The sequence below is a fragment of the Melanerpes formicivorus genome, unplaced genomic scaffold (genome assembly GCF_026170545.1).
Source record: "Melanerpes formicivorus ecotype bairdi unplaced genomic scaffold, bMelFor1.0.p_v2 SCAF_1, whole genome shotgun sequence".
Classification (NCBI taxonomy): Eukaryota; Metazoa; Chordata; class Aves; order Piciformes; family Picidae; genus Melanerpes; species Melanerpes formicivorus.
The window spans coordinates 38,799,664-38,827,397 of NW_027142353.1; the positions used below are offsets into that span (position 1 = coordinate 38,799,664).

General features: G+C 41.2%; 1 protein-coding gene across 2 annotated transcripts in view; it reads right to left on the reverse strand.

Moving 5' to 3' along the window:
- Positions 1-1,226: 1,226 nt before the first annotated feature.
- The window catches only part of ATP10A (ATPase phospholipid transporting 10A (putative)), a 147,840-nt gene continuing 121,332 nt past the window's right edge, over positions 1,227-27,734 (reverse strand). For both annotated transcript variants that reach the window (XM_068140520.1, XM_068140528.1), the window contains 11 exons: positions 27,028-27,131; positions 26,788-26,914; positions 23,498-23,682; positions 21,860-22,181; positions 19,955-20,031; positions 13,098-13,223; positions 7,234-7,434; positions 4,981-5,061; positions 4,786-4,890; positions 4,271-4,458; positions 1,227-3,610 (listed from right to left, as the gene is read on the reverse strand). In XM_068140520.1, the coding sequence (XP_067996621.1) occupies positions 2,905-3,610; positions 4,271-4,458; positions 4,786-4,890; positions 4,981-5,061; positions 7,234-7,434; positions 13,098-13,223; positions 19,955-20,031; positions 21,860-22,181; positions 23,498-23,682; positions 26,788-26,914; positions 27,028-27,131 (2,222 nt within the window). In that variant the 3' untranslated portion in view covers positions 1,227-2,904. The remainder of the gene's footprint in view (positions 3,611-4,270; positions 4,459-4,785; positions 4,891-4,980; positions 5,062-7,233; positions 7,435-13,097; positions 13,224-19,954; positions 20,032-21,859; positions 22,182-23,497; positions 23,683-26,787; positions 26,915-27,027; positions 27,132-27,734) is intronic.

The following is a 27,734-nucleotide window of genomic DNA, read 5'->3' on the forward strand; positions in this document are numbered from 1 at the left end:
GAAGGAGCTACAATGTTGTAGCAGCTGAGAATCTAGATCTATAGTCATGTTGAGTTTCCCTAAATACATGGCACAGGTGTCCTAGTCTCATACTCACAGTGGCAACTTAGCACAGCTCTGTGGCAGCATATGAACATCTCTCAGTCCCAAAGGAACCCTTTTATCCTTTGAAACACTGAGAGGACAGCAACTAAACTAAATTTTGCATTGCAAAGACATAGTTAGAGAGGAATGTAGGTTCTTTTTGATGGGAATAGCATCAGTCAGAGCTCTCAGCCAAAGCCCACTGATGTTCCAGTCCTTTCTGCTTCAAGTACCGAGCTCCCCCCACGAAGGCCTGTGGGACACCAAGGATACTGTGGAAAGACATGTAGGAGTAAATAAGCTCAAGAGATTCTCACCTGCCTGCTTGGACTGCTGCAGTAACAGAGAGGACATGTATGTGACACCCATGGCAAGCTCCTGCTATGACAGTCCACTTAGAATGAATTTAACACCTTGTAGATCCATGACATCTGCCTACCTGGTATCTGGTCCTATGTCCTTCTGTGAGATCTTGTTTTATAAGCAGAGAAACGTTTCTAATAAGATAGCAACATTTACCTATTTTGAAGTGTCATTGGATTTCCCCTCTGACATTAAGAGACACTGCAGCTTCACATAGGTGAGTTATTTACAATGGCAATCTTTGCACAGTCTGTTAAATGCATCCAGCTAACCTTGCAAAAAATTACCTGCAAAGTTATCCCAACAGAGTTACTATCAAGACTGAGGAAGCTGGGAGAGCAAGTAGAGATGTCTAAATTTGGAGCTGTCTCACCCAAGTAGAACCTCCTCGCAAAGGAGGTTTCTTCAACTGAACCGAGTCCTGTATGCTCCCTTTCCAGAGAGCAGAAAAAAGTCTTCTGAGAATGCAGGACTCTGCCTTGCTGTACAGGTGGGTGTCATGATGCACATCCCAGTGGCTCCTGGCTAACAGTGGCACCAGCATTACAGATGACCACCTACCCTCATGGAAACTGAGTGCCCACTCTTAATCATAGTTAAAAAAGAGACAGGTCAAGATGTTTTCAGCCAGTAAAAAATGAGTTAATAGGTGTGCTTTCCTCTGATAAAATCTAAACACACAAACCCATGTTTCTCTTTAACTAGATACTGAAAGGAAGGAGCTGTGCTTCAGGTAATTATTATAATTTTTTTTAATCAATTGCTTGCATAGAAGTTGTTCACAGGAAACTGAAATAATTAGTCCTTTAGCCTCTTTGCTCTGTCCCTAGCCAATTCTAATCCCAAAATGCAGTTTAGCTACATGCGATGTGTCATGTTTCATGAGGATAATATATTTACAGGCTGACAGCTATTATTTAGATTGCTTTCACCTCTTCCTTTCAATGGCATTTTACAGTTTTGTGTTATCAATTCTGCCTTTGGGAAAGAGGCCAGCATATAAATCTTTGAAAAAAGAGACCCTGAGTAGATTGGCAAGTGACCCATGTTAGGTACTGTGGCTTAACGGGCTGAGGCAATCCATGCAGGAGGCAGGTTCTGTCACACAGAGCATGGCATGAACAAGTTCTGGCTTTATGCTACCAATGGTTAGTAAGGCAAAGTACATCTAAAAAATCTGCAACAAGGAAATGAAGTGCTGCAGCTACTTCATGCATGTCCATGGTGACCAGATATGAAAGAACTAAGAGCCTTCCCAGGCTAAACTCCACTGAGATCTGTCAGAATGGCGCAGCATAACCACACACCCAGGGTAATTTGTGATGTACAACCACATAAGGTCAGCTCAGGCATAACCTCAGAAAGCAGTGCAGCTTTCTTCTTTAGGGACTGGAAGTAGCCTGTCTTAGACCAGGCTCAAGTACTTCCATACAGCACTGCTCCCTTACAGCTAGTCATGCCTCTTCCTGATCATCAAGGACTTGATTTAGCCTGGCTGAAACAAGTGGTAGTGTCTAACACAACTTTGCCTTGCCTGTCCTCCATGGCCCCCACAAGCAAGCAGGACTGAGTTCTGCAGCAAAAACAGCCTACTTCTGACAGTGTTCCAGTGCATAGGATCATAGACCTTTCCAGGTCAAGCTCTACAGTAGATAAAATGTCCCAGATCTTTGTTGCCAAATCATTACTCACAAACAGGCAGGAGCTTTTCTTCAGAAGTTGAACAGCTTGTTCAGTTCAGCTGATCAATTGAACAGCCTGACATAAGGCCATGACAGGCCAAATGCTAGCTGCTACAAGTGAAGGATTGAGTTACTATTAATGCCAGACTGGAAATCACTTTGTAATATGGATGGTCATTTATTTATTGTTTTATCATGACACATAAAATGCTATGGCTGCAATATTGAAAATATGGTGTCACTTATAAAATACCAGTATTATTAATGTGGTGGTAAGATACTGTTAACATTTACAGAGAGGTGTATAATAATTCCATAGTCTTGTCTAATGGTTTGCTCCAGTGACAAAACACCCTGGCAAGCAGATGATGATGAAAGATAGTGCCTATTTATTATCATGGGTTTTCCTCTTTGATTACTGAATGGCTTATGATACCAATAACTGTTGCTGAATCTAATCCTTCTGAATATGGTAGATAGGTCCTTTGTTTTTACAGTATATGTCAGAATAAAAGAGAAACATCTGAAAAATAAAGAGACGGCTTTTTCTTACAAAATGAGATGAAAAAATAAAACAATATAAATGGAATTTTCAAGTGTTTTGTTTCTTCTTTTTTTTATATATATATTTAAAGCTCGTATTTCAATATACTGTATTTAAACATTCTTAAATAATCATTCTGTACCTTTAATTTTCTGTTTCACCTTTAGAAACAAATATTCTCACCATAGATGTGTGCAAATAGAACATACATAAATATATTTAAGGCCCATGTCATAAAAAGGTGGTCTCAGAATTGTCACTTTTACAATGATCAGCTGGGGTCCCTTTCGTTTTGTCCTGCAAGTTATTTGAACTCTGATCTTTTAATCCTTTGAAGTCCACATGCAAAGAAGAGCCAAGCACACACACACTGTCCTGTGTTTCATTTTGTAAACTGCTTGATGACACCTGTAAAACACTCCCAATGCGACTGAACAGTGGAGTTGATGAGATCCACTTCAACAAGCTGAAGTCTGTTTGGTTGACTGCTGAACTCCATGGGAATGTTGCTCCCACAGATAAGGACTCCACCTCTGAAGAGCTGTGTTTAACTTCATGAAATCCCATAGACCTTTCAAGACTACTTGCTGATGAGGGGCGCTTGTCTTCTCCATACAACATAGAACCCTGGGGAGAGGGAGTCAAAATCTGATGTGTTTTATGTTCTGCCTTTGTGTGCTTTTGGAAAAGTGACTCACTTGTTTCTGGAGATGCTGGCAAAGGTGTGCTTTGGTTATAAGCCTTATAACAATCACTGGTATTGGAGCCAAAGCTTGGTGAAAAGCTGCCTGCAAAGGGTTGTGTCTGAAGTCTTGATTCCTTCACATTCAACTTGGTTAGAAGCTGGGTGCGTATCTCTGGGGACAGTTTGCTTAACTGGCGTCCAAGCTGAAGCTGGGTTGGAAATAGTGTTCCCTGAAGGGTTCTGTACAGAAATCTGCAAGAGGAGAATGTGCACATGAAAAGAACTGAAAGAAGGAAGTACCCAAGGTATGACTAAGAGAAAAGTAGAACACAGAAAAATAAGTTTTATGTGCCTTTCTTATGTTTGACACAAGAAAGCTTGCATGTGGAAAGTTCTGAATGCTGTGCTAATATTTTGATTGGTAACAAGCAGACTAATAAATCTGTGCTTTTAGCAAGTGATTCACCTTGTGATTGCACACAGTCTTTCATCCTTCCTGATAAGGAAAGGCAATGGGGAACAGTCTGCAGAGCAGGCCTCCTGCATCCACAAGTAGGCAAATAATTCCACAAGGTACTATTAGAATTTCTGTACTGTGTATGTTATGGAAGGATTGAATCTGGAAACACCACTTCACAGGGTGCAAAGCTCTAAATGGTCAGAAGGTTCAAGCAACAGACTATAACTATCCCACTCCTATGGTCCATGGCCAGGATCTGTGGTCTGCTCCTGTGGCCAGGAGCACAGAAGAGGCTAGACAACCCAAATTCCTATTATCAGCCACTGAAAATAAATTATTTGGATGGTAAAGCAAAAGGAAAGACTAAGAATGGGAAAAAAAATGCCAACTATATACATGAAGTGCCTTTGATGTAGGAGAAAAGAGAAACTATATGAAAGAAGATACAATACCTGGGCAGCAATGCAATGACTGGTGATATAATGCATGTGAAATAGAACATAGGGTCTCCCATCAGCCTTTCCATAGTCCAGTAGGGATTGGATGGAGGATGGCATACTGGGCAGGAAGCATTGTAAACCAGAGCCACAAAGAAAAATAAAAGAATACTGAAGATGCAAGATGACCAGTGGAGAAAAGTCTAGAAACAAACAAACAACAAGAGAGTAATGATTCTTTATATTCTGAGACATTTGCTGTGATTCTGAATTAAAACATCTTAATTTCTGCAGACAAAGCCATGTAGAGCAAAGGACTTTGTATTTTCAGAAATTCTTATTATAGATACAACACTAAAAAGCTGTTTGTATATCACAGTTTAAAACCTTTTTCATGCTTGCTTAAAATGCTTCCTAAAAATAGAATGTGCTAAGGGAATGAAACAACCATCTTATGGTTTTGAAGAATGGCACGAAGAAAAGAATACACATATGCCAGTGAGTTTCTCCATAGGCTGTTGGCACCTTACCCAAGTTTTAGTTTCAATAGCCAGATGTAGTATGATGGTGAAAAGAGCTGTTGTGGTGATGGGAGTTCCCCAGGTGAAGACATCGACCTCTGAATCATAGTAGGTCTGTAAAGAAGAAAACAGAATTTAGCCTGAGCTACATTGCCAGTTCTCCTCAAAATACTTGAAAGAGAAGGGCTTAAAGCAAACACTTACAAAATAGGGGATGAAGAAGCAAACCAGGCTTTGATACATAGCATCGATCATGTTCATCCAAAACATATGTGGTTGGTACTCCTGTGGGATAAAAGCAATGAAGAAAATCAGGGCCTATGAAAATGCTCTTTGAAGGAGATAGTCCTACAAGTACTTTGAAGGGCTTGTGCAAATAGCTTCACAACTTTGCCAATCAGTTAGACACCCTTGGACATGAAGTACGAAGGGTCTACCTGCAAGTCACTCTGTTCTGGCAGGAGGCTTTTTATTTATTTATTTATTTTTCTTGGCAGAGTTTGTAATTAGAATCTGACACTCATGTCAGCAAACATTTAAGAAACTGTTCAATTTTATACACTACAGTTAGACCATTGATTTCAGAAGGAGCTCTCTGAGGTGTAAGCAAAGTAAACAGGTTTTACATCATATACATACAAGCACAAGGTATTTATTCACAAGACAGAAGACATGAAGACACAAAAAGCACACATAAGTTAGACAAGAAAATCTGCAACAGCCATCTTTAGCAGTAATTAATGCAGCAACATATGCTATAAATAACCATATAACCACGTATACACATACAGCTTTGAGTGTGTGTGCACAAAATTGCTTGTTAAGGAACAATATTAAATTAACATTTTGGTTTAGAGAAACATACAGTTGCAAGAATACGGATGGTCATATAAAAGACCTAGATATAGGGAAAAAGGTTTGCAAGTGGCCAAATAATTTACTTAATTTTGGGATATAGGTTACATCTCTGATTACTGGGTTCATCAGGGCTCCCTCTATTGAGAATATAATTGCAGCCAAAAAATGGGAAATGAAAGATGCTTAGAAAGAATTATGATGTTTTTTTGGTCTACTGGAATAAAATGTGGTTAAGGATTGAAACAGGATGCTCAAGGGGACTGTGAAATTTCCATCATTGAAGACATTTGAAACTGGACTAGATAAACACCCCAGCAACCTCATCTAGATTTGATGTTGTTTTGACTAGGGGTCTGGATCAGATGGCATCTGAGCCATCTAAATGATTCTATAATTCTGCAGGCTTTGAATTGGTAATATCATTTTGAATGAGATCCTGCTGGAAGGAGGATTTTTAGTAAGTTTTAAAAATGCTATTTTAGGTAACTATTCTAAGAATATGCTCAGTAGATTTCAGACAAATTTAGAATAGTCCTAGGCTTGCCCATGAGAAATAATTGTACTGTGAACCAGGGAGACTTCTCAGTTTTCAGGCAGATAGCTTCACAATAAGCTTTAACTGTCGCAAGATTTCTATCACCTTAAAAATGTGCAAGAAAGGAAGGTATTAATGTTAGAGATTTTTAAAGTGCGATGCACTGGAACAGAAGGAATTGTAGAAAATGGAAAAGAACCGCTGGGTGTGAAAGAGAGAATTTGGACTAAAGCAATGAAAATACATTACACTAAAATTCTCCTTTTGTCTTTCCAGGATGATAAGTAGCAGTGTCACTAGATGTGTGGGGTATCAAACACAAGTGTATAGTTAGAGGTAAAACACACTCACTGTCTCTTCTCAGAGTGCACAGTGTCAAACACTTTTAAGAAAGGCTTTTGCCGTGGAAGCAGTGTCTCAATATGGATAGCTTTGCCAAGCAGAAAGATTTTTCCACAGTACATTGTAGCTGTAATTACCAGAAATAGTTTGGCTCCCATCCCTCCTGCAATTCCTTCTGTTTTCATTGTACAATTCAAGCAGATGGGGACAAGGTGTTTTCAACAGATATTTCAACTGAATCTATCATTTGCTCGTGACTACCTCCCTCAGAATCTAATTTGATCCACCTCTGTGCTTACTCCCAAAGCCATCATTCTCTTCTGACTGCTTGTAAAGGGCTGGGGCCTGAAATTTTGAGTAGGTGCTGAGGAGTTATTCTGTGAAAATCAGCACAAGTCTACAAGGTACAATCTGCTTTACTTTGATGGTTATTTGTGAGCTTGGACCATGAGGGAGGTGTTCAGCTCAGTCTGACTTAAAGCATCCAGCTTCTCTCCTGTTACGTATCTCAAAATACAGTTGGGTTTTTGTTTTCCCTTTTTAAAAATTTACTTTTGGCATTTAGATACTTTGACTCAGATAATAAATATCACAAAATAATAATAGTTACTTCTCAGACTGTTGTTACCAGTCATCCACCATTTGGGAACAGGGTGGTTTTTCAGTTGAAACTAAAGATGTATATAAAAAAAAAATAATTACAAAAATCAAGAAGTTTTTACCTCCATATTCTGGCCGCTTTTATAAAGCTGAGGTACAGCAGTTAACACTTCAGCTGGCACATCCTTATCCAGCACACCAGTAATCAGTTGTGGAAGAGAAGAGAAGAGCAAATTAAAGAAGATGAGATACCATTGATCGACCATTGATGAGCCAGAGAATCCACAGTAGAACTGGTACCAGAAGAGAAGAGCCACAAACATCTGAAACAGAATGAGCAGTACTGTAAATACAAGAGAAGTATGAGCATCATCCCACTGTGTTCTGAAACCATTCTGATTCCAATTCTGCAAGAACCTATCAATAAACGCTAAACATTTCATTGCTGCTCCTGATGCCTAGAACACTTAGCTAAGCTCCATACATTTGACATACATACAAATCTTCTTTCTGCTGGAACCTCAGATCTCTGGTGTCAGGGATTACTTCACGCAAAGTTAACTTGCAGTTCTAGTCAAACTCTGAGGTGCAGCTTAACTAATCATAAAAAGTTCTCTCAACCATCATTGACCTCTAGATATATGAGTACTGAACTCACAGCACTTAGATTACTACTGTAAGAATAACCATTTCCCTAACAATACCCTCTGCTGGATTGAGATGTTTGCTGGCCCACAATAGGTACATGTAGAGCTTTTTTGAAAGACCAGCACAGGACTAGCAGCAGCAAAAGGGAGGTTGTCTCAACTATTCTATCCTTCTGCTGTGAAATTCAGCAAATTAGCAGTGATGTAAAGATTCCTCAGTCTCCCTTACTCTTCAGATGTATAAAATAAATCAGCTGCCTACACAGCTGCAGTGGGATTGCTCCTGTAGTTGGGTTGGAATCACCCAGAAAAGGAGAAACTACACAATTAGTTTTTTCTAGAATCTCTGCAGCATGGAGAACTCAGAGGTTTTTAGACAAAGATGGGCAGCTTCCTACGTCAGGAAATAAATTTCCATGCTTGCTTCTGCTAAAACTGCAATTTCTATTACTCTTTGTAAAGTGATTAGCACTAAATGAATGTAAGGGGGTACTGGTCGATGGTAGGCTGAACATGAGTCTGCAGTGTGCCCAGGCAGCCAAGAGGGCCAATGGCATCCTGGCCTGCATCAAGAACAGTGTGGCCAGCAGGAGCAGGGAGGTGATTCTGCCCCTGTACACTGCACTGGTTAGGCCGCACCTCGAGTACTGTGTCCAGTTCTGGGCGCCTCAATTTAGGAAGGATGTTGACTTGCTGGAACAAGTCCAGAGAAATTGGTGAGGGGTTTGGAACACAAGCCCTATGAGGAGAGACTGAGGGAGCTAGGGTTGCTTAGCCTGGAGAAGAGGAGACTCAGGGGTGACCTTATCACTCTCTACAACTACCTGAAGGGAGGTTGTAGACAGGCAGATGTTAGTCTCTTCTCCCAGGCAGCCAGTACCAGAACAAGAGGACACAGTCTCAGGCTGCGCCAGGGGAGGTTTAGGTTGGATGTTAGGAAGAAGTTCTATACAGAGAGAGTGATTGCCCATTGGAATGGGCTGCCCAGGGAGGCGGTGGAGTCACCATCATTGGAGGTGTTCAGGAGGAGACTTTCTAGGGTGCTTGGTTGCATGGTTTATTTGTTTAGGTTGGTTGGATTGGTTGATGGGTTGGACACGATGATCTTGAAAGTCTCTTCCAACCTGGTTTATTCTATGTGTGTATTCTATGTATGTATTCTATTCTATAAAAAGCAGCAAAACACCTAGGCAAGTGTCCCTTGAGGGCTTTCCCCATTTTAACTATGAAGAAGGGAAATTATATGACCTCTCTTTTCACTTCTTTTTCTTTTTGTATTCTGTTCTCAAATCTTTCACCCAGTTGGAGACTGTTAGCCCTTCATCATTTTTAGATATACAAAGGGAAATACAGATCTGTTCTACTTAAACGCCGAAGTGTGGTTGAAATTTAAACACTGGGGGATAAAAATAATCTATGATCTGCTTAGTCATTGAAAACTGCTATAAGGAGAGTAACCCTATCTTGTGAAGGGGAATTGTCACAGAGTAAGAGGGTCAGTTTCATTTTACATAAATATAGCATATATTTATGCTCAGACAGTGTTTGCATACCATATTGAAGGGGCTTGTATATGAGTAGCAACACATATCTCACTGTTCACGAGATAACACACTGTTTGCAATAAACTAACCTATTAAAAATTAAATGGTGTTTGTTTTTTTTAAGGATCACCTTTAGAAATGCATTTGTAAGATATTTCAGGAAAGATATGCTCCTCTGCTGAAAACAAGACTGAATTATGAGAGCTTACCTTCTTCAGTACAGTTAGTTAGTTGAACACAGTTTGAAATGCATTTCCTTTCCACATTGAAAAGACAACAAAACTTTTATCTTTTCTTAAAAGAGAATTGCAATAAATATGTGAATTTGAAATAAACAAAACTCAGGTAATCCTGGACCCAAGACATTTTCCTCTCTAGTGCCTTGATAAAATTCACCTGTCTTGGAAACAGTTTGGCTCTGACAAAAATGGGTGGTTTGATGAAAATACAGGTATTGGAAAATTTTGCTACCACTTCTAGTATGGATCTCAGCAGTGCTGTCTAAGAAAGCTGTACAAATAAATGACATTTCAGTAACCAAGCTTAAATCAGATTTTTTTTTTTCTGCTGAAATTTTATTTTGGATTAAACAAGCATTTGATTTAAATTCAAATATAATGTTCTCCCTTGCTTCTGAAAAAGTGTTCTCTCTTGCCCCCTGAAAAAAGCAAAACCAAATTTACATAAAATTGAATTGGATTTTAAATAAAAATGGTTTCCTTTTTTTCTCTCCAGTTTTATGAATGTGGTCCCAAACAGAATTCCTCAGTGAATGAAGTAGATGTCAAAAAATGTCCAGTGCTGTCTTGCAGAGGTAATGTATACAGGGGAAAAAGCAGTGCATGCTTATGCTGGTAGAATTTTGTTTACATGAATTCCCTTTTCATCAAGCTCAAATATTTCCAGTCATGCTATGTTCTAGTTCACATTTTACTTGTATTTCTATTTTCTCCACCAAACCAAGTATCTTCTTGGATAAGTCATCCGAGTTTCCAAATGGCTTTTGCAGCAATTTGGAGTTTAAACTTTCAGTTAGTAGTTTCTAATGGAGAGTGAAAAAAATTCAAAATATGAGGATGGCATTCAACAAATCTAAGTGCCAGGTACTGCACTTTGGCCACGGCAACCCCATGCAGAGCTACAGGCTGGGGTCAGAGTGGCTGGAGAGCTCCCAAACAGAGAGGGACCTGGGGGTGCTGATTGACAGCCGCCTAAACATGAGCCAGCAGTGTGCCCAGGTGGCCAAGAAGGCCAATGGCATCCTGGCCTGCATTAGAAAGAGTGTGGCCAGCAGGAGCAGGGAAGTCCTTGTGCCCCTGTACTCTGCATTGGTTAGGCCACAATTTGAGTAATGTGTCCAATTCTGGGCCCCTCAGTTTAAGAAGGACATTGAGACACTTGAACGTATCCAGAGAAGGGCAACAAGGCTGGTGAGAGGCCTTGAACACAAGCCCTACAAGGAGAGGCTGAGGGAGCTGGGATTGTTTAGATTGGAGAAGAGGAGGCTCAGGGGTGACCTCACTGCCCTCTACAACTACCTGAAAGGTGGTTGTAGCCAGGAGGGGGTTGGTCTCTTCTCCCAGGCAACCAGCACCAGAATAAAAGGACACAGTCTCAAGCTGCACCAGGGGAAGTTTAGGCTTGAGGTGAGGAGAAAGTTCCTCACGGAGAGAGTCATTCGTCATTGGAATGGGCTGCCCAGGGAGGTGATGGAGTCACCGTCCCTGGAGGTATTCAAGAGGAGATTGGACGTGGCACTTGGTGCCATGGTCTAGTCATGAGGTCTGTGGTGACAGGTTGGACTTGATGATCCTCGAGGTCTCTTCCAACCTTAGCGATACTGTGATACTGTGAAATTGGGAAAAAGCACTTGAGGAAACAGAAAACTTACAGAATATTGGCAGTGTGGTTATCTTGACTTTCTACAGAGAATCATCCAGAATAGTCTCCTTGCAAAAAGATCTGGTGCTCTCATCTTTCATTTTTGAATATTCTTTCCTTAAGGGCAGGCACTGTGTCAGACATATTCACATCTATATGCTGGATATCCCACTACAATTTTAGAGTCAGTAGCAACAAGTATTGCTCAGAACGCTCTCAAGGCTGCCAAAGCAGAGCCAACACAAAAAGATTTCCTTGGTTATATTCTAGCCTTGAGGCAGCAGCTTCTCCAAATGTCTTACTAAAAATAGCATCAGAAATAATATTTGTAATCAAGGGGAGTTGTACCAAAGGAAATGTAAGATTTTAAAAGAGCTGGGCAAAACCGTAGATTTATAAACAACATCTCTGGCTGCTGACTGATGGAATGCCTTAAGTGTATTACTTCTTTTAAAAAAAAATTAATGTAATATGGCTCTACATATACTTGAGAGTTCAGAATCAATACAATCAAGTCAAAGGGTATCTTGAAAACATACAGCACTAGGGGTGGGCATACAGACTTCCAGAGTCATTCAGGATTACACCTTAAACCTCATGCATCTGAACACTAGCACATATTTCATTCTTCATTCATGCTTCAACAGGTGGCTCTCCAATAAATACAGCATTATTTAAATCTGCTTGCTACTTCAGACTCAGGTAGTGGTTCCAACCAGAAGTCCCTTCGTTCTTTTGTATCTGGAAAGTTGCTTGCGTGCAGTTTCTGATCAGATCACAGAAGATATTTTAACATGCTTGTGTTAAGATAAAGATGTTGTATTAATTCTTTAGATCCCTCACACATTCCTCTAATGCTCAAAATTCTGAGCAAATGATGGTCTTCTCCCTATAAAATAGCTACCTTCAGATTGAGATCAGAAGGGGATTAGTCAGGACAAGAGGAATTTGCATTAGAAAGTTGCCACAGATTAAAATAATGGAATATTAGATTAAATTTGGAAAGCAATTTTTATAAAACTGAGAGGTACTTTTTCTCTGATATTGAGTATAAAGTCCAGCCTCCTGCCCACAGTACAGGCATTGCCCTCTGTAGTAAACAGAGACCTGAGAGCTCTGACTTCCCTCCTCTTCCTGCTCCTTCATATCCCTTGCTCCCAAGGTGATTTGTAGATGTTGCAGGTGAGCAGATCTGTGTGCCTGCCAGTGACTCCCACATACCCAATAGAATTCTTGATCATCTTGTTAGGCAGTTCTCAATTAATCACCTCTGTACTCCAAGACTGATGCAAAGGGCCTTTTCAGGGCTAAGGAGTTGAGCTGCAACTGGCTCAGTGCCCAGCACTGGACTAACTCCTGTTTCATACACCTGGGAGGAAATGCAGAACTGTAGTCTGTTGTTTACCACTGCATGCCTCCTCTCTAGTTAACTTTTACTAAAAGTTGGGAGTAAGAAAAATCAAAGAAAAAAAAACAGTCTCTACATTTGAGACACAGAGAGGGCTCACTTATCTCAAGTTACTAGGGAATATGACCAGTGATTTGTAAGTGATGACGAGATAGGGTCAGGAAGAGAAAGTACACTCAACTGCTACTCTGGACCAGTACTGGGTGTCTTTGGCATTAAAGACTCCTATGTCTAGCCAGATAAATTCTGCAAAACCACTCCATAACGAAACTTTTCTTAAGCAGTGTTTGTTATTTTTCTTACCTAATCTGCACATTCAGCAGCACACTGTAGCTGTTATGGAGTGTGTCCTGTATTTCTGCAAATGGCAGCCAGCTGCCTTTCAACTCTGCAAATTTCTCTGCAGCTTATTTATAAACTATTTGAAAGCTGACCTAATTCTCATTTAGCACAAAATAAACCCTGGAAGCATGTGGCGACATAGGGATGCCAAGTCAAGCACTTACTGCATTTTTGTAGAAGAAATACAGCACCATGTTGGCGAGTCGGGAATAACACCAGTGGCCATGAACAAGCAAGAGTTTCTCCAAGTGCCAGAACCTTGGGATTGCAAAGTCACTTGCCATCACTGCCTTTAAAGAAAGGAAAGTTCGAATTACGATTTAAAGCATCACTTTCAACTCCAACAGTGAATCCGGTTGTCTTCTCAACTCACAGAGTCCATGGAAACCATACTGATGAAGAATGAAATCCATTATGGTGCTTCTCAAATGTAGCTATTGCTGCACTGACTGAATACCCATGAGCAAACCTGGCAGCCTGGCAGAACATGCAAGGTGACCGGGCTTTTGCCCAAAGGAATTACAGTTTACAGACCAGATGGTGGGTGACAGGCAGCATCAAACAAAGCAAAAAGTGGAAGAATGGCTGGCAATTGCAGTTGCATGATCATGAAGTCTCAGGGTGTACATGTGAACGTCTTGGTGACTGTAACATCTTTATCTGCAAAAACTACAGTTATTTAGAGAATAAAATTAATTTCCAGAGAATGAAATAAGAAGAGCACAATTAAATGGCACAATTACTGGACTTTAAAAGACAAACCAAGAAAAATATTAGTTTTAATTACATTTGCAGTCCTGGCTTATGAAGTTTACTTGGCTGCCCCCTCAGTGTTTTTTTCTAAAAATAGAATAGAATAGAATAGAATAGAATAGAATAGAATAGAATAGAATAGAATAGAATAGAATAGACCAGGTTGGAAGAGACCTTCGAGATCATCGCGTCCAAGCTATTATCCAACACACCTAATCAACTAAACCATGGCACCAAGCACCCTAGCAATTCTCCTCCTAAACCCTTCCAGTGATGGTGACTCCACCACCTCCCTGGGCAGCCCATTCCAATGGGCAGTCACTCTCTCTGTGTAGAACTTCTTCCTAACATCCAACCTAAACTTCCCCTGGTGCAGCTTGAGACTGTGTCCTCTTGTTCTGGTGCTGGTTGCCTGGGAGAAGAGACTAACCCCTTCCTGGCTACAACCTCCCTTCAGGTAGTTGTAGAAAGCAATAAGATGTCCCCTGAGCCTCTTCTCCAGGCTAAGCAACCCCAGCTCCCTCAGTCTCTCCTCATAGGGCTTGTGTTCCAAACCCCTCACCAGCTTTGTTTCCCTTCTCTGGACAGGTTCCAGCAAGTCCACATCCTTCCTAAACTGAGGGGCCCAGAACTGGACACAATACTCAAGGTGTGGTCTAACCAGTGCAGTGTACAGGGGCAGAATGACCTCCCTGCTCCTGCTGGCCACACTGTTCCTGATACAGGCCAGCATGCCATTGGCCCTCTTGGCTGCCTGGGCACACTGCAGGCTCATGTTCAGCCTACCATCGACCAGTACCCCCAGGTCCCTCTCTGCCTGGCCACTCCCCAGCCACTCTGACCCCAGCCTGTAGCTCTGCATGGGGTTGTTGTGGCCAATGTGCAGAACCTGGCACTTGGATGTGTTAAATCTCATGCCATTGGATTCTACCCATGTGTCCAGCTTGTCAAGGTCCCTCTGCAGAGCCTCTCCACCCTCCAGCAGATCAACACCTGCCCCCAGTTTGGTGTCATCTGTAAATTTACTGATGATAGACCCAATGCCCTCATCCAGATCATCAATAAAGATGTTAAGAGCGTGGGGCCCAGCACTGATCCTTGGGGCACACCACTAGTGACTGGCTGCCAGCTGGATGTGGCACCATTCACCACCACTCTCTGGGCTCGGCCATCCAGCCAGTTCCAAACCCATCGCAGTGTGCTCCCATACAAGCCATGGGCTGACAGCTTGGCCAGGAGTTTGCTGTGGGGGACGGTGTCAAAGGCCTTGCTGAGGTCCAGGTAGACCACATCCACAGGCCTCCCCACATCCACCAGGTGGGTCATCTGATCATAGAAGAAGTTCAGGTTGGTGAGGCAGGACCTGCCCCTCCTAAATCCATGCTGGCTAGGCCTGATCCCTTGGCCATCCTGTAAGTGCTGTGTGATTGCACTCAGGATGACCTGTTCCATGATCTTGCCTGACACTGAGGTCAGGCTGACAGGTCTATAATTCCCTGGCTCATCCAACCAGCCCTTCTTGTGGATGGGCACAATGTTGGCCAGCTTCCAGTCGTCTGGGACCTTTCCAGTGATCCAGGACTGCTGGAAAATGATGGATAGTGGCTTGGCCAGCTCCTCTGACAGCTCTCTCTCAGCACCCTAGGATGGATCCCATCTGGTCCCACGGACTTGTGAGGATCCAAGCTGCTGAGGAGAGTTCCAACCACCTCCTCATGGAACATAGGGAAACTATGCAGCTCCCTGGCTCCTTCTGCCAGCTCTGCAGGCCAACTGTCTGGAAGACGTTCTGTCCTGCTATTAAAATTTGAGGCAAAGAAGGTATTAAGTAACTCTGCCTTTTTCTCATCTTTTGTTACTATGTTCTCCTCTGTCCTCACCAATGAGTGGAGGTTGTCCTTGCCCTTCCTCTTGCTATTAATGTGTTTATAGAAGGATGTTTTGTTGTCCTTCACAGCAGAGGCCAGTCTAATCTCTGAATGGGCTTTTGACTCCCTAATTTTCTTCCTACATGACCTAGCAACATCCTTAAACATTCTATGGGTTGCCTCACCTTTCTTCCAAAGATGGTACACCCTCTTTTTTTCTTTTAGAACTTTGTTGCCCATGCGGGCTGGCTGTCTGCCCTGGGGACTCATCTTCTGGCACAATGGCACAGCCTCTTCCTGCGCCTTCAAGAGTTCTTGCCTGAAGTAGGACCTGCTCTCCTGGACCTCTTTGTATTTAAATGCTGTTTCCCAAGGAACCTTCTGAGTTAGTTCCTTGAGTAACCTGAAGTCTGCCCTCTGGCAGTCTGATTGGAGGTTTTGTTGCTGCCCCTCTTAGCTTGGCTGCATACTGAAAATTCAATTATTTCATGGTCGCTGGACCCTAAACACCCTCCGACCACCACATCACCCATCAGCCCTTCCCTATTGGTGAAGAGGAGGTCAAGCATAGCCTTGCCCCTGGTAGGCTCATGCAGCACCTGGGATAAGAAGCTGTCCACCATACATTCTAGGAACCTCCTAGACTGCCTCCTCTCTGCTGTGTTGAGATCCCAGCAGATATCAGGCAGGTTGAAGTCACCCATGAGAACAAGGTCAGGTGATCTAGAGACAGCTTTTAGCTGCTATAGAATGATTAATCAACATCTTTATCCCGGTTGTGTTGTCTATAACAGACTCCAACCAGGATGTCTGCCCTGCTGGTCTTCCCTCTAATTCTTACCCACATGCACCCAACCCAATTGTCCCTGGTCTCCAGCTCAATGGCATCTAGTGCCTCCCTGATGTACAGGGCCACCCTTCCACCCCTTCTCCATTGCCTGTCACCGTCAATTGCAGTGCTCCAGTCATGTGAGTCATCCCACCACACCTCTGTGATGTCAACTACATAATAACTTTCCTGCTGTAACAAGGCTTCCAACTCCTCTTGTTTGTTGCCCATACTTTGTGCATTAGTGTACATGCACTTCAGCTGGGCTGCTGGTTTCACCCCTGGCTCCAGCTCACCAGCCCCAGACTCCTGTCTGGGGGGACTGGTTTCAGTCCCTTCCCCCTTCAAACCTAATTTAAAGCCCTATCAATGAGACCTGCCAATTCCCTTCCTAGAATCTTCTTCCCTTTGAGGGATAGGCCATTCTTGTATACTGTGATATACTGTGATCTTTCCCCTCCTCTGGGACAGATGTACTCCATCTGTGGCCAAGCTGACTTGGTGCAGTAGAAAGTTATATGAAAAAAACACACTAGATGAGATTCTTCTGGTACTGTATTGACTGTCAAATCACATTGACAAAATGAATCACACAGTTTCTCTCTACTTCTGACTAAAATTCAGGGTAATTCATATCTACATGAGACCTTCTTGCAAATGATGGTGTTATCACATGTTATTTTACACTTAATTTTCTATTTTGGTATCACCTTTCTTCTCACAGTTCAGCAAAAGCAGGAGGAAAGGTGAAAAACTCCAAAAGAGCAATGTCTTCCTCAAACTCTGCAGGGTCTTTTTTCACTGTACTCTTAAATGAGTACTTAAGTGAGTACTTAAGTGAGTACTCTTTCCAGTAATTTTTTCTTAATTGATTTCTTCCTAAATCATCAAAGAGGCTCAATTTTCCCAAGTAAGTGGGAACAGTGTGCAAGAGAAGGTGTAATAATGCATTGCTGTCTAAGCAGTAGATGTACGTAAACACAGGGGAATTTTTATTATGTTGAAACACCCTGGGATTTCTCAGGTAGTGAGATACAGTTGTTATAACCTCCCTGCATAGAATAGTCTGATTTATCTTGCATACACACAGCCAGCTTGCAGTTTGAAGGCAACAGAGCTGAGCTATGCCCCCTTCCTTGCTCTCCACCCCATCTCAGTCTATTCCAATGTTAAAACAAAACCACTAGCTTCATTTGCACTTCTAATATAGCACTTCACAACACATTGTGAGAAGTGACAGGTGGTTTTTTTTTTTCTTTTTTATTCCATTTTTATTACAGTGAGGAGTAAGGTGAGGAAGATAGTGTGGGATCCAATTACATTTGCATGTTTATTTAATCTCAAAAATATCCCCTTGATCTTCACATTTTTATTTTTACTTACAGTTTTTTTCAGAGGAAAAAGTGATTCATGCTCTATGTGCTCCCATAGAATATGGATAGAGAACAAATCAGAGAGTATTGCTGCTCATAGTCTTTTGAGTAATTGCATGTGTAAGACTCTGACAGTTGTTTATAGCAAACTGGCCTGTACAGTTCCTTAGGAACAGATCTATAAACATTTTCCATTTTGTTGAAATTTTGTTTAGAAAAAAAAACATGTAGTTTAATGGGTTAATGAGTGAATAGCTTTCAAATTTGAATACACTGCAAAAGCCAGGTTATCTGAGGACTGGTTTTATTAAGTCTGTGAGCTCAACTAAAAGTGGCACAGTGGGGAGAAGAGTTAATAAAATCCTATGAGCACTGTATGTCTGCATTACGGCAAAAAGTGACCTGAATTTCATAGATGATAGGAGATGGTAAGTTCATAAGAGGTGACAAGACCCACAAAGTTTTTTAATTGATAGGCTTGGAGGGGTCCCCAAAAAAAACAGTCTCCTCTGGGCTTTCTGGAGCCTGGATGCCTGCAGGGTGATACTGCAGAAGTTATGCAAAGCTCTCAAAGCCTGATGAAGGCTGTGGAACAGCAAACACACCAATTATCAGCTTAATCCAAGACTTCCTTTTGTCTTGCCCTCAGACCTACAGGTTCTGTGGTTGGGATGCCATATGATACACAATGAGTATCTGGCTATTTTTGTGGTGGCTTCTTTCCAGTCTACTTTACAGCTGCTAACATATTTGGAGAAACACTTTTAATTGATTTCAGGCCTGAAACCTGTATGAAAGGTGCTGATGGAAATCCATTTGCCCTGGGGACTAAAAGGAGAACAAGTGTAGCTCTGCTGGGTCAGCCTGAAGCCCATCTTCCCCAGTATCCAGGATGCCTTCAGATGAGCATATGAATAAATAAGGAAAAACAACTACTGACTTTTCTCCAGAGAACTGTCCTAACTTCCGGTAATCTGCATGTTAAAAAATGCACACAGTTGACATCCAAGTTCAGAGCTCAGTTAAATTTTTGTCTCATAATTTTGTGCGTGACCTAAATAAATCACAGCATTCAGGAAATTCCATGGAATCAAGTTCTATTGCCAACTTGCTCACTGTGTGAAGGAGGCCTCTCTTCCCTTTCAGGCAATACATCCAGCCAGTGTTGCAAAAAATGTAATGTGGGTCAGAGAACCACCCACCAGTAACTAAGTTAAGGATCATGCACATCTGCTCAGGTCCTCAGGATGGAAACACTTCCCATGTTCTCTGAAGAGCTCTGACATACACTCAGCTACTCTATTTTCTCATGCAATTAGCCTGCACTCAGCCCAAATACAAGGTAAGTTGTGCAAATACGGTATCTTCCTCATTATCTGTGTCATACTGCCATGTCTGGTGCCAACATGGCAACTGAAGTGCAGCTGAGCAGTAGAGGATTCAGAGGTAATAGGTAATACGTACACCTACTGTACATTCTATACATATACATCCTTTCTTCTAGGGAAAGGAGATGTGCCTCTTATGCAGTGGTAAGTACAGTAATCACAGACTGAACACTTCCAAGAGACTCTTATCTTGCTGTTCCCTATGGCAGAAAATGGGGTCAAAAGCCAGACTTGGAATAGAGTGTAGGGAGCAGTGGTTCTGCAAATGGCTGAAAGTGTCTCTTTCTTTGCTGTTCTGCTGTTTGGATAGGCTGAGCGAGTGAGATGCGTGAGTGGTTGGGCCAAGGGTCACCACCACATCATGCAAATAAGGTGTCTCAGCTGGATGGAGTTGTGAAGCTACTCTACAGGAGAAGTATACCCAGGCAATACAGGAGAGAGAAGAATAAAGAAAAGAATAAGAAGAATAAGGTGAACCTTTATTTCCTAAATATGCATAGCTAAGCATTTTTCTTTCTTTAAACCAGTATTTATAAATTAGTTCTTAAACCATATTGCTTAGAGGTATCTCATAATTTGAATTTTCTAAGAAGGTAGCATGTTTAAACTTGTCACAGATCTGAGAACAAACACAAGCTCAGCCTGAGGCTGAAAGCATCCTTAGGACACTCAGCTGGTACCCTTGAGCACAACTGTTGCTTCTCCATCATTTGTGCTGGCTATCCAAAGGCACTTCAGCCATGCTGACATACAGGAAGTGCCAATTTCAGCCTTTCATAGAAATGCTTTCCAGTGAATGAGCAATATTACCTGCATGCCTTCTTGACCAGAGATCCCCACACCAACATCTGCCACTTGGATCATGCTGACATCATTAGCACCGTCACCTAAATGTGACAAGATACAGTTTTATTATTAGTAGTAGGTTAGGAAAAGCTAGCAGCAGCAAAGGAAATGAAAACCAGTTCTTACTGAGTGTTGGATGAGTATAATAAGGGAGATGTGGGATAAAAGGTACAAAGCTTAGCAAAGCTGTCAAGACACTCTCATCTTTGTAGGCTTTTTTTTTTTTTCATCATGGAAAAGTAAAAGTAAAATATATTCCTCTCTTTTTAATAGAACGTAAAATTCATGTATCTCACCTGAAGTGCACAAATACTAAAACACTGAAAGGCTAAGAATGAGCTTCCCAATACTTCTGCTTCCCGCTTCATCTGCCTGCCATCAAGTATGACTAAGAATGAAAAATGGAAGGAGACCTAAAACCAATGAGAATGCCTACACAAGAAAAATTGCAATAAAGTTAAAAAGTAGATGAATTCCTGACTTGGGTTGAGCAGTCTGAGATCTTTAATACATCCATCACATACAGATTTAACTGCAATAGTTGTGACGTGCTCTGCTTCCAGTCGTAAGACCACAAGTGACAGGTGGCATAAAAAGGACACCAGAATGGGAAATTTTTCTACTTCTTAACCTCTTAAATTAATAGCCAGAATGCTAATGGAAAATAAAATTGCATTAACTGATGACAAGACACTTGCTTTTAAATTTCAGTGGCTGAGGCATACATTTACATCTTAGTCCAGTAGCCCTGCTGTTGGCACATGAGTGGTATCTCCTCACCTGAAAAAGCTGATGTCTTTGTAACTATGCAACACAAACCCAAGTTAGCTCATGTTTGTTAGGAGGGAGGATGTATAGAGTTGGGCAGTTACACCAGAGCAGGAGCTTGACTTCAGCCGGCTCAAGATACTCTAAGAATGACAATACAAGCTGCCCAGTCTTTGCCAGTGTTTTTTAGCAATCTGGACAACTCAAGTTTACCAGCCGGACATTTTTTTGACAGCATATGCAAATGGCTATGTCTACAATCAGTCAGCCAAAGATATAATTTCAGTACAAGGAAGGCATATTTGAGCTAGGTGGTGAGCATGAGGATTATCATAATCAGCACACATTTGGTGATGTGGACATCATGGGGGCCTGTCAATTATTATATGTACTTAGGGCTTTTTGTGGGTAGGTCCAATCCACATGTGCTGCTGTTATGATTTAACCAAGAAAGGTAGATGAAAGCTAGTGTGTGACAATATACACTGCAATCATATTTTCTAACACAACTTGAGCCTAAACTTGATACTTTTCTTATGTAAAAATCATGCCAACATGGAATATGCTGCCAGATTTAAAACAGGCTGACTGACAAAATCTCCCCTTCACCAACTGAGCAATTAGCTAGGAAGAAGTGTAAGTTCTGGCATGATGCCAGTGATAAATGCATTCTCTTTACTGACAAGGCCATCTCAGATCCTATGCTGCCTCATGATGACAAATGCAGAGCCCTGAGTTTAAACATGATCGGATGAAACAACACTAAACACAACATCATTCTGTGTAATACAGTAATTACAACATGGTGTTCTTCATGGTATCAGCTAACCCAGTTCTTCACAGATGTGTTTAGATATGCCAAGACCTCACAGCATACCTGGGTCCCAAATATCTAACTTCTGTAGAAAGAAGTCCCAATAGTACTGCAGAGTTCTATCTTGGTTTTTAATATTTTAGAGCTGTACACTACATCGTCAGACAAAACTGGAAGGCTGTTTTGAGTCATGAAGCAGCTAGAAGGGTTCTATTGCAAATTAAAAAGTCAAAATTCTCAAGGCTCAGCATATGTAAAGGCTGGATAGTTTTAACTGAGATATTTACCTATTGCCAAGGTCATTGCTTTGAGTTTGTCTCTGACTAATTTCACTACCATGCTCTTCTGGAGTGGGGTAGCACGACAGCACAGTACTGAACGACATTGCTTGGCTAATGAAAGAAATTTATCTTCTAGCATAGGTTCCAGGGCATAAGCTAGAGTCCTTCCATCAATCACAAGGCCCAAGCTGGAAAGCTCAGGGGAAGAAGGTGGATAGAGAGGGGTGAACCCAATGGTCATGTTTCCAGTAGCTTCGTCTACTGTGTTGTTTGAAAATTTAGATTCTATGCATTGCAGACACTGTTCCAGCAAGACAGCACAGGTCTCCTGAAAAAAAATAAAAATAAATACACTTGAGAGAAAAGAACATACATTCAAACATTTGTATTTGCTCTATATTTAGGCATAAGGACTATAAGGAATGTGCTATATTTACTGCACTGTTAATGTTTAATTTCTATTAATCTTCTTTTCTATTTGCTCTAAACACAATTCTTACAGAAGATATGACAGCAGTGAGGACCCAAAAGGCTTAAAATCTAATTCCACTTTAACATGCAGTATTGTCTTCTAAATGAATTTCTTCTAGCTCATTTTCAGAATAACAGTGCTGGGAAATGATATAATCAGCATCAGTACCAAGCTAAGTAGGGTGGTGAACACCAGGTACACGCCTACAAGTGAGATCAAATAGTTATGCATTGTTAAAGACCAATTAAAGATTATTTAAGCTGAATTCTCTCTCCTAGCCACACTCAACTATAAGATGTTATTGAGACTACATGAACACTTAAAATGAAATGCTACTGAACTCACAGCAAAGTATGATAAAAAGAAAGATCATAAAAAACTCAATTTACCAGTTCAGTTGATACACTCAAGATTGGAAAATGCTGTCATCTTTTCTTCCTTTTCAAAGGAAATTGGAGCTGGATACTGCTGGCCTACCTCTCCTCTGTTGGTCTGAAGTCCAATTTTATCACCCATTTAAAGGACTAGAGTATTATCAGTCTGGTTCCTTGTATGTTAGACCATGTCAGTAAAGTCTTAGTGACTGTCTGTTTGCAATGAGGTGAGCACAAGGAAGATTAGTAACTCAGAAGAATAAGAAAAGGTCTGTTAGAAAGCAAGGCATTACTGCTTTTCTGACTCACAGTGTTAGCATCAAAATTTAAACTCCAGAGACAAAGCCAGCTGAGAAAGCATGAATGATTGAGCTTTCTAAATATTACATTTCAGCAGTGTAAAATAAAGCACAAATTCTTCAAAGGTAATAAATTGTTTTCTTCCACAACATGTGTAATAACAGGTTGCTTTTGGAGACCCCCTCAGTGCCAATAAGCGAAACCAGGGATGTTTTGAGAATGCGGATCAAAGAAAGGCATTTATTCTGCTATGGCATATTTTCATTCACGGTAGAGTCCACTGCATACAGTTGCATGTCTTCAATAATTTATGATGCATGACACTATGACTCAGAAGCATGATTCACTGACAAGTAGTCAAAGACATGTCCTACCTGACAATTACAGCTGAAGCAAGAAAGAAAAAAAAAAAAAGAGAGAAAGGAAAAGAAACCATAAAACTTTAAATTGTATGAGCTGAAAACAAAGCAAGTAAACTTGTGCACTCCATCTACTTACTAGTGATTCAGCATTCAAAGTAATGATTTCTTCATCATGATCCAGTAGCTTGCAGGCATAAGCAATATTAACTGCTGTTTCTTGCTTGTCCCCAGTAAGAACCCAAATCTGCAACCCAGCTTTGCGCAAGTTTGCAATGGTTTCTGGAACACCATCCTGTAAACGGTCTTCAATGCCAGTTGCACCTAAGCTCATAGAAAAAGAAACATACTGCATGTTAAATGAACACTCAGGGTTCATCTCAAATTGTAAGTTTGGATTTTTCAAAAAGCAAATTCCTTTTTTTGAGGAACAGCCAAATTTCCAATGGTTGCAAGATTTGAGCATCTTTTTTTGGATATTGAGAGGAGCAGAAAGTAGCTGGGGTAACCATTTTCATCAACAGTCAACAACAAACCAGAATTCAAATCTTCAAAAGCAATCTGATGACACTTTTAGTCTCAGAAGTTCACAATGCTGATGCAGCTTTGCTTATTGTCTCTCTGCTCTGTATCTTCAGTTCTTAAGGGTCTTAATTGCATTTCTTCCATTAGAAGAGGCTAGGTCGTAAGAGATTTCTCCCTTTTGAGAGGGAGCAGGAATGTAGCTTGGCAACATCACTAAGGCTGCAGTCATAAACCTTTTCCTGCCTTGTTGCTGCTCTTTGCTCTTTCAGGAAGACACTGGTCGCCAAAGTAGATGTAGCAGAGAATAAATCATGAATCCAAGTTCAGTGCCACCACAATAATACTCCATTGAGTTTCAGAGAGGCTTCAATGTGAGGAAACATAAGCCCTAACTACTAGAGAATGAGCACATGCAAATCACCTGAAACAACAGGAAAAGCAAAGTGAACTTTGCTTAGCTATTTGTTATTCCTGTGGTTGTGCTTTGGAAAAAATAATTTAGCAACATTAGTCTGAGCACTAGTCATGTAGGTGGGAATACATTTGTAGTGCAATGTAGGGAAAGTTATTATTACCAAGCTCTGGGGCATTCAGCACAAGCGAATCCAGAGGGGGGCTACATAGATGATCATGGGGCTGGAGCACCTCTCACATAAGGACAGGCTGAGAGAGTAGAGGTTATTTAGTCTGGAGAGGAGAAGGCTCCAGGTAGATAATATAGCAGGCTTCCAGTACCTAAAGGAGGCCTACGGGACCCTTTATCAGGTATTTTAGTGACAGGAAGAGATGCAATAATTTTAAACTGAAAGAAATTAGATTTAGATTGGATATAAGGAAGAAATTGTTTACTGTGAGGGTGGTGAGACACTGGAACAGGCTGCCCAGACAAGCTGTGGACACACCCTGGAAGTGTTCAAGGCCAGGTTAGATGGAGCTTTGAGCAGCCTGGTCTAGTGGAATAAATCCTTGCCCATGACAGAGAGATTGGAACTAAATGATCTTTAAGGTCCCTTGCAGTCCAAACCATTCTATGACTCTATCCAAACAGTGTACAAAGAATACTCCTTTTACAGATCAACTTATTTATTCCTGCAACCTGTTCTCAACTGATCATTGCAAGACACAAACCACAGTGGGAGGTTCTTGGGAAATGACCAAGGAAGGGACCCGGCGGTTTTTATTGACAAGCAACTGAATATGAGCAAGCAGTGTGCCCAGGTGGCCAAGAAAGCCAATGGCATCTTGGCTTGTATTAGAAATGCTGTGTCCAGCAGGAGCAGGGAGGTGACTGTCCCCTTGTACTCAGCTCTGGTGAGGCCACACATCGAGTATTGTGTCCAGCTTTGGGCACATCAGTACAAGAGAGATGTGGAGGTGCTGGAGCAAGTGCAGAGGAGGGCAACGAAGCTGCTGAAGGACCTGGAGGATAAATCTTATGAAGAGTGACCAAAGGAGCTGGGGTTGTTTAGTTTGCAAAAGAGAAGGCTGATGGGAGACCTCATTGCTTTCCACATCTACCTGAAAGAATGTTGTGGAGAGGCTGGTGCTGGTCTCTTCTCCCAGGTAATTAGTGATAGAACAAGAGGGAATGACCTCAAGCTGTGACTGGGTAGGTTTAGACTGGGCAAAAGGAAAAAAAAAATCACAGAAAGAGTGGTCAGGCATTGGAATGGGCTGCCCAGGGAGGTGGTGGAGTCACCAACCCTGAATGTGTTTAAAGGTTGTTTGGAGGTGGTGCTTGGGTATATGGTTTAGGGGTGAACCTTGTAGAGTAGGATTATTGATTGGACTTGGTGATCCTAAGGGTCTTTTCCAACCTGAAAGTTTCTGTGATTCTGTGATCAAATAGGCAGTCTATTTGTGGCTAGAGCTCTCTTATATGGCTGGCAGTTCAATTTCACTTCCCTCACCCCTCCCCCCTGCCACAATGCAGCAAGGGGCAGCATAGAAAATCACAATGGGATCTTCCTAATTAATGTGGTCTGAATTAGTCACTGCATAGTCCCCTTTGAGTAAGAGGAGAGAAACAGACACTTCAAGGGCATGATTCATCTAAGCCTAAAGCAGGTATCTAAGACCAATTAAACTGCACTTTTTTTTTTGTTTGTTTCTCCGTTGGTTATATGGGGAGCCTTAACCTGTCGTGGGTTCATCAGAAGCTGAGTGACATGGATCTGGTCTCTCAGAGACAGGCAAGTTAGCAATTAGTGAAGGTTATGTCCAACAGTGTTATGACTGTCCTAGTTTCTTTACCAGAGAAAGCAGTTGCATGCTTGGAATAATAGAGTAGAAATATATATTTTTTAGAATCACAGTGCTGTTGACATCATAACTTAGTAGAGGAAGAATATTACTTAGTTCTTGGAACACATTTTACCTACACTGACTTTAGCTGCATCATAAGGAAGTACTGCAATCCTCTTCCACACAATACACAAGCCCTGAGAGCATGAGATGCACCTGATGGATATGAGAGTTGATGCCTCACACAAATGCAGTTTATGAACTTTGTGAGTGTCTCTGGTACCCCTGGAGTCATGGAAGTCTCTAATATGTTGAAAGGGCACTGAGCTAATAAAATTCTGTCGATGGTTTATGCCAAGTCCCCCTCCTGTTTAGAGCAGCAGTTCCCATTCATGATATTGTGTCATATACATTCCTGGTATAACTCCACTCATTTCACTAGTGGTAAAATGATGGCAGGAGCAAGGGAAACAGGGTATGTCTGTTATGTTAATTATATCCCATTCCTTTCTGGTGATGCACAAGACAGCCATGACAAAGTCCAAAAGAAGCCAATTTCTGTACTGTCAGAAACCATTTAAGGGAAAGAATGGATTTCACAGCCAAGCTTTCAGAATTTTTAACACATTTTAATTTAATGTTCAGCTCTCATTTCATTACCTAGCAGATGCAGATTCTTCTCTATCCGCAGTGCTGACTGAAACAGAAGTTCATCACGATTTTCAATAGAGGATTCAGCTTCTAAATGACTTTTTAACCAACAGGCATACTCTTCCTTGCTGAGAACCTATTAAAAAGAGTATGTGAGGGCACAGTCAATGTGATGCAGAGGCATTCATACTTTACAGAAAAAAGTCAAGGCTCTCCTTAAAAGCAAAGTAAGGATCTTCATTTACTTACTCTTTTTGCAATACAGAGGGTTCGCAGCCCATCTACAGCATAAAGATTAAGGAAATTCTGGGTTTTGCTTTGGATTTTTTTTTGATGTTTGCCCCGAGGGTCATCTAGATAATAAAAAAAGAAATTAGTGATAGAAAAAAATAACAGCAGCTGAATGGCCTCAGAGGATAAAAACTTGACTACAGTATTCATTGTACCAGCACTTTATAACTGATACTTTTAAAGAGCTGCTCATGTGTCTTGGGAAACTCAAGTAAAACATTCCATTTAGAAAAAGAAAATCATGTCTTTTTGTTCTGTCTTTTCTGCCTTCTCTCTTCAAAAGTAGTTGCAAATGTGTGTCAGAAATACCTTCTCTTTCTTATTCCTTATGTATTTCTTTGGCCTGAACACTTTGAGAAATCATGGTAATCTTCACAATAAACAATATTTCCAGAAAGCATAGTATGATTTCAATACACTACTACAAAACACTTCTCCACATCTCATCACATGCAGAAAAATTACACTTACTTGAAAATAGCATTAGTTTTCCACTAAAATTATTATCACAAAAGAACCAGAAGCAGTGCTCTGTTTTGTATATGTAAGTGTATGAAGGTACTTCTGCTGCTGCTGTACTGATATGACCTATTGGACTGAATCAATGAATGAAGTTCTGAATATGACTGTGATTTCATTTGTAAGACAGTTTACACTTATGTAGA